At 44.7% G+C, this 6564-nt stretch overlaps 1 protein-coding gene across 1 annotated transcript in view; it reads right to left on the reverse strand.

The window, feature by feature from the left end:
• Positions 1 to 1188: 1188 nt before the first annotated feature.
• LOC107583844 (cadherin-13-like) overlaps positions 1189 to 6564 on the reverse strand; it is a 23271-nt gene continuing 17895 nt past the window's right edge. The window contains exon 3 of the mRNA XM_016270198.1: positions 1189 to 1259. Within this exon, the coding sequence (XP_016125684.1) occupies positions 1258 to 1259 (2 nt within the window). The 3' untranslated portion in view covers positions 1189 to 1257. The remainder of the gene's footprint in view (positions 1260 to 6564) is intronic.

Genomic DNA, 6564 nt, shown 5'->3' on the forward strand with positions numbered 1-6564 from the left:
TGAGGTGGAATCTACCCCCAGGGCTCTTACCTGCCACATCCATCACACACACACACACACACACACACACTACACACCATTCTGAGCACTAAATCTTCCTCACACATACACTTTGAATAGACATCTTACAGCCAACATTTGTGAAATAATTACTACACACAGATGCACACATATAAAAATATATAAATAGTAAAAGTAAAAGTAATTTTTTAAGCTCATCAAGGCTGCATTTATTTGATCAAAAATACAATAAAAACAGTAATATTGTGAAATATTATTGCAATTTAATATTTAACGCTTTCTATTTTCATATAATTATTTCTGTGACGCAAAGCTGAATTTTCATCTGCCATTACTCAAGTCTTCAGTGTCACACGATCCTTCAGAAATCATTCTAATATGCTGTTTTATTATCAATGCTGGAAGCTTTAAAATAATCCCACACTCTTCTGACCTTTTCAGGTCGTTCCTATGCTGCTTCTTCCAAGTGCCGTTGTGAAAAAATACATCACAGATGAGACAGCATGACACTTAGAGATATAACAGGATCAGAGGGAAGTGAATGGTGTGCAGAGAGAGCAGAAATAAAAGAAAGAGAGAAGCATGACTGAAAAACAAAACATAAACAGCCCTACATTCATGCTTTTTCATGCCCAAAAATAAACTGAATTTTATTTACTAGTCTCCATCCAAGCAGGACAGATGTGAACACAGTGTGCGTCCGGCATCTGTGTCACTTCATCAAACAGTCACCCAGATACAAAAACATACAGTGGCTGGAAAAAAAGACACAAAAAAGGAACAGTATATGGACACTTTCAACTCTGAAAAATATTGAAAAAGAATAATGTCTGAATGTCATTACACTAGATACAAACAATCAAACCAAGTGTCATCTGCAAACAAATGATGCCAGATCTTTTCTCAGAACTAACTTCACTTTTCTAAGCCATTTGTGCAATGATTCCGAACCATTGAAATATTCTGCTTCTACAGTGATTTTGTGCTATATTTCTTAAAAAAAAAGCCACTTGGTTTGATATTTTGCTTTCTAATGCAATGACATTCAGATAGTTTAATGCCGTTTAAATTAAGATAATAAAAAGTTATGGCTTAAGTGTCCAAATATTTTCTGAGAGCACTGAACATTTATATGGCATTGAAATTTGCCATCGAAAATTGAAAGTGGAGTCATCGAAAGTCATCGAAATTTGTGGAGACGAATCCCTCATGTCATAGGAGATGCTTCTGCTTCTATCCTACAAATAAATGGAGTAAGTGCAGAATAAATGGAGAGTGTATCATGTAGCCACCAACCTGCCTGACAGAGCATATGCATTCACTCGCCACTTTTAGACATATTTGACTGAGATTAATACAATATGTTAAAACAGGTAAAAAGTTAAAAGTTTCAGTAATAATCAAGATGTATAAGCATCTGAGTGTAATACAAACCAGTAGATTGCATACAGGAGCCACCATATGCACATCCTCTCCTTAAAGACACCATGAAATTATTTGAATGGGGTTAAATAGTTTAAAGAGGACAAGAAACATAGGTCATGGATATTTCTGGTCCATTTTTCGTGTTAAAGAAAGCATGCTAGCATACAGATGGCCTAAAAACTAACAGACATGGACTAAAAGACTAAAAAAACTTCATTATTGATTTCATGGTGTCTTTAAGTTCCCTTTCAAGGGAACTTCGAACTGCGTCCTCTAAGGGTTGCTATGGGGAATGCCTCGTCATGACCCGTGTCTGAAGCATACATTGAAAAAACACCAACAACACGTTGGCCGGCGACAGCCATGACGTCACTACCGGTGCGACTATAGTATAAATAGGTGCTGGGAGAACACATCATCCTCTTCTTCGTCTTCACTGATCACGTTTGTCTCTCTTTTCGAGGAAAGAGGGGCAGCCATCGGCTCCCCGCGGTTCAGGACCCACCGCTGCCGAGGCAAAAACTAACAGACATGGACTAAAAGACTAAAAAAACTTCATTATTGATTTCATGGTGTCTTTAAGTTCCCTTTCAAGGGAACTTCGAACTGCGTCCTCTAAGGGTTGCTATGGGGAATGCCTCGTCATGACCCGTGTCTGAAGCATACATTGAAAAAACACCAACAACACGTTGGCCGGCGACAGCCATGACGTCACTACCGGTGCGACTATAGTATAAATAGGTGCTGGGAGAACACATCATCCTCTTCTTCGTCTTCACTGATCATTTTGTTTGAAGCGTGCATTTCCGTGGTAAGAGCGATCTTTATTCCTTCCTTATGGCGGGCACTAGCAAGGCGTTTAGAGGATGTGTGCATCCGTATCGTCGTTATTTGTTATCTGATGACACACGCGGTCTCTGCTTTTTTATTTGGGCGAGGAGCACGCATGCGATGTCCTCGAGAGGGCAATCTGCATTCACTGCGAGCGTTTTCCAATGAAAAAGCTCCGCTTTTGTTTGTCTCTCTTTTCGAGGAAAGAGGGGCAGCCATCGGCTCCCCGCGGTTCAGGACCCACCGCTGCCGAGGCGCGGAGGAGAATGAGCTCATGGGGATCGCAGGTGGATCTGGCCGATGAGTTTAAAAAGGGGCTTTCCCCTTATGCTCGGCTGTGGACGAGAGTGAGCCGCTGAAGGATAATGTTATTTCATTTAACATCGTCTGATCCAGGGGCCGGTGCTCTGCTGAGTTTGACCCAGGAAGAGCAGGAGATGTCTGAGGAGGGCAAAGAAGCTGAGGCTGAGGCTTCCAAATCCTCCTGCCCTGTGTATGATGAGTTTTGGAAGTTATGGATCACGCCATGACGAGCGTGCCAAGAAAGTGATGTCGGAAGGTCGTCTTGATGAGCACTATCTTTCTGGCCGTAACCCTCCAGCTCAGGTGAGCCTTCCTTTCTTCCTGATCTCCATACAGAGATCGAGAAGGAATGGAAGAGGTTGTTTTCCTCATGCATCCATCGATTCCAGCATACGAGTTATGCCAACATTGAGGCGATGCACAAAAACGGCTATGAGAAGATGCCCCCCATAGAAGAAACGCTGGCTAGCTATCTCTCTATGGTGAGACATCCTCTCTTAAGACTCCCTCCTGACCATCTAAGCCCCTTCAGGATACATCGCGTTTTAATGGCAGGGCATATGAAGCAGCAGGTCAGGCTGTCACTTCGTTGCACACGATGGCGGTGCTCCACAAAGGTCCAGGTCGGAGCCCGAACAACACAGGGGTCCTGGCCCATCTTGGTCTGAGAATGAGAGACGGGCACAGGAGGCTAGTGTTGCGGCTCGCGCTCCTCCCCCGCCTGCAGGTAGGGGTAGGAGGAATCGCGGGTCAATGGGAGGTAGGCAAGACCTAAGGGATGTGATCCAGACAAGGCGTCAGCGCTTTTGTCCGGATCAGAGTGATACTTGAGTATCTAATAATTTCCTTCGGGGGTCTTACATCTACCCTTATCTTCCCTTTCCTAATTCCCCTATAACCACTATCTCTCCACCTGACCGAGGTTAGGTAGGAACTTTCTGCATTACAGTCTCCTAGGCTGGACCTATGATGTTTGGTTGGTTCTATGGCTTCATAATGACCACCTTACTGATGGTCCAAACTAGAGGCTTCCTCGGGTCGCTTCTTGAACGGGTCTCCTGCGCGGGAACCATGGTGAGTGAGTATGATCCATTTCTAATATGTTTTCCGGGACCTGTGTGTTTCTGTCCTTTTTCTAGGGTAGGTCCTCGGTGAGCACCCCCCTCTGTTGGATCAAGAAACCGGGTGCTTGACTTGCAGTGTTTACGTCACTCGGCGATATGGTGTCCAGCCGGTACGATAGCCTTTTTTCGGCTTCATGCTTCCTGGATTATGCAGCCAGGTCACAGGCTTCTGCGGGAGCCTTCTTGATCAACAGGCACCCGGCACGGCACTGCAAAATTTCCTGGACTTCTGGGCTGGGCTTATGCTTTCAGGCTGCCCTGTCTGGTACACCGTATCTAGGTCGCCCTGAGGGGCTTCTGGTCACCAGGATATCCCCTCTTGCTGAGGCATCGAGCGGGAAGTATAGGTGGCATTTGCGAGAACCTTGTGTAATGCTGTCTCAGGCAGTGCTCCCCTCATCTTAGAGGGTTGTATTTGAGCTTGCCTCTCCTGTTTGGCTCAGTACTTCCGGGTATCTGTGAACAGATGCTTGGGAAGCTCTTAATGCTTGCATGCTGAACACTTTGCGGACTTTCTAAAATCCACATAGTGGTAAGTGGGCACGCTGAGCACTTTGCGCACTTTCTAAAATCCACATGGTGGTAAGGCCTAATCACAATTCTATTTTATACCCCTTCCCTGTCCCCTACCCCTTCCCCTTGTCACTATAAACAGAGTGTCAAGGGGTAGGGGTGAAAATATTCCCCTACGAATTGGGACACCACTACTATGCCGTCACACGTCATCATACGTTGTCTAGCTCCTACAATACACACACCTATACTGGTGTGCTGGTGTGCATTAGAGCTTTTAATTACCGTTCTATATTAATGCGCTACTTACTAACACACACACACACACACACACATATATATATATCGGAGATCGCGCAGCTCACACATCCAGCAGAAAAGAAGCTTGTCAACGCTACCCCACGACTTTTATTAATAACAGTTTAAATACTGAATCGCTACATTATATTTTCCAGCAACGAGAGGATAAAATCACAGTTTTTTTAAGAAAACTCACTCTAAAAAGAGAAACGCACAGACGCGCATACACGCAACTTTCATCTCTCTCTCTCTCTCTCGAATTGGCAATATTTGAGAAATGGGTTTAGCGATTTCTAATTATTGGGAGGACTAGCCCCCCTCAATGTCTACGGTGGTTATCGCCCCTGTTCAGACATGAAAATATGTTGTGGCACTATCGTGCAGTCTATAATGATATGACGTTAGTTAGCAAATATTAGCGATTTTTTGCAAACATTTCTTTGAGAAACATGACCGTAAATATGAACTCACGATTGAATGTAACATAAAACAAATGATTACTTTTTGTTAAAATCTTTATTAATGCCAAAAATGCTTACATTTATGTGTCTTTTTGTTCGCTCGGGCAGCCATGTTGCCCCTGAAGCCGGTTTACGCTGAGATAATTCATACCCCTTCGTTTGAAGTGTGGTCCCGAAAAATCTTCGTTTGAAGGGCTGTCTGGCCCTTCCCCTACCCCTACCCCTCCAACCAAAAGAGAATTGAGACACCCCTACCCCTTCACGTGAACGCGCGAAACTGAGGGGAAAGGGGAAGGGCTAAGGGGTAGAATTGGGATTGGGCCTTAAGTGTGCACATTATACTTTGCGCACTTTTCTGAAATCCTGTATGGTAAGGGTTACGCGTTATTAGCCTCGTTCCCTTTCTCTGAGTTGGTTTAGACCCTGGTACCTTGGGCTCCACTCAACCAGTGTGTCTCTGTTGACACACTTTTGAAGCATCGCTCCCCTCACCATTGAGGGTTATTGTGAGCATGGTGCTTTCTTTCGATCATTTGAATTCTCTCCCTTCTGAGGAGTTGGATTCCTTGCTCCGTGGGCTGTTCTCGTGGTAGTGTTTAGCAGTGCTCCCCTTTATCAAAGGGTTTCCTATGAGCACGCTACTCCTTTCTGAATTCGAAGTTGAGTTCTCTTTTTTCCTAGAGCACCTAGAACCAGCAGCATCAGGCGAACTAGGCCTTTCCTCCGCCTATCTGATGCACTGAGTTTTTTGGCTAGCTTGCAGTACGCTTACCCTTCTGATTTCTAACGACCGTGCTGTAGGTCAAGCCCCCTCTCGTTGAGAGCTGGGTGTTGTGCTCCCCCAGCTAAGTAAATTACTGCTAGCTGTTCCAGCATTGGAACATGCTGTAGGTCGAGCCCCCTCTCAATTGAGAGCTGGGTGTGTTGCTCCCTCAGCTAAGTAAATTACTGCTAGCTGTTCCAGCATTGGAACATGCTGCAGGTTGATCCCCCCTCTCGATTGAGAACTGGGTGTGTTGCTCCCTCATCTAAGTAACTGCTGGCTGTTCCAGCATTGGAACATGCTGTAGGTCGAGCCCCCTCTCAATTGAGAGCTGGGTGTTTGCTCCCTAAGCTAGAGATTTACTGCTAGCCACTCCAGCATTATACCTTAGATCAAGTTGATATCTTCTCAAACATAGTGTTTTGGGATGCACCATTTCCATCTATGGGCTGCTTTTTCAGAGTGCCACAAGGGCCCCTTAAAAATTGAGCTTTAGCGTTAGTTCTGGCAGGTCACGTGAGTCAAGCTTGCATCAGCTGATTCTCAGCTGATCACATCTACCTATAGGAATACGACACCTATCGCGGCATTTCTATATAAGCTGTATTCAGTATTATTCAGCAGCTTTTCAGCTTGCTCCGGAGCAAATTAAGCATCGCTGCTCGCAAATCAAACTGTTGCAGCGTGTTTCAGAACATCTGAAATCCACATCTAAGATAAGTGAATGCTGTTTTAATCCATATCGCTGTGTATATTACCTGGTCTGCTAATTGAAAAAAGCATATTTGCAGCAGCATTTACGCTTCTGTGTTCATACAGCTGG

The sequence above is a fragment of the Sinocyclocheilus grahami genome, unplaced genomic scaffold (assembly GCF_001515645.1).
Source record: "Sinocyclocheilus grahami isolate Dianchi unplaced genomic scaffold, SAMN03320097.WGS_v1.1 scaffold55.1, whole genome shotgun sequence".
Classification (NCBI taxonomy): domain Eukaryota; kingdom Metazoa; phylum Chordata; class Actinopteri; order Cypriniformes; family Cyprinidae; genus Sinocyclocheilus; species Sinocyclocheilus grahami.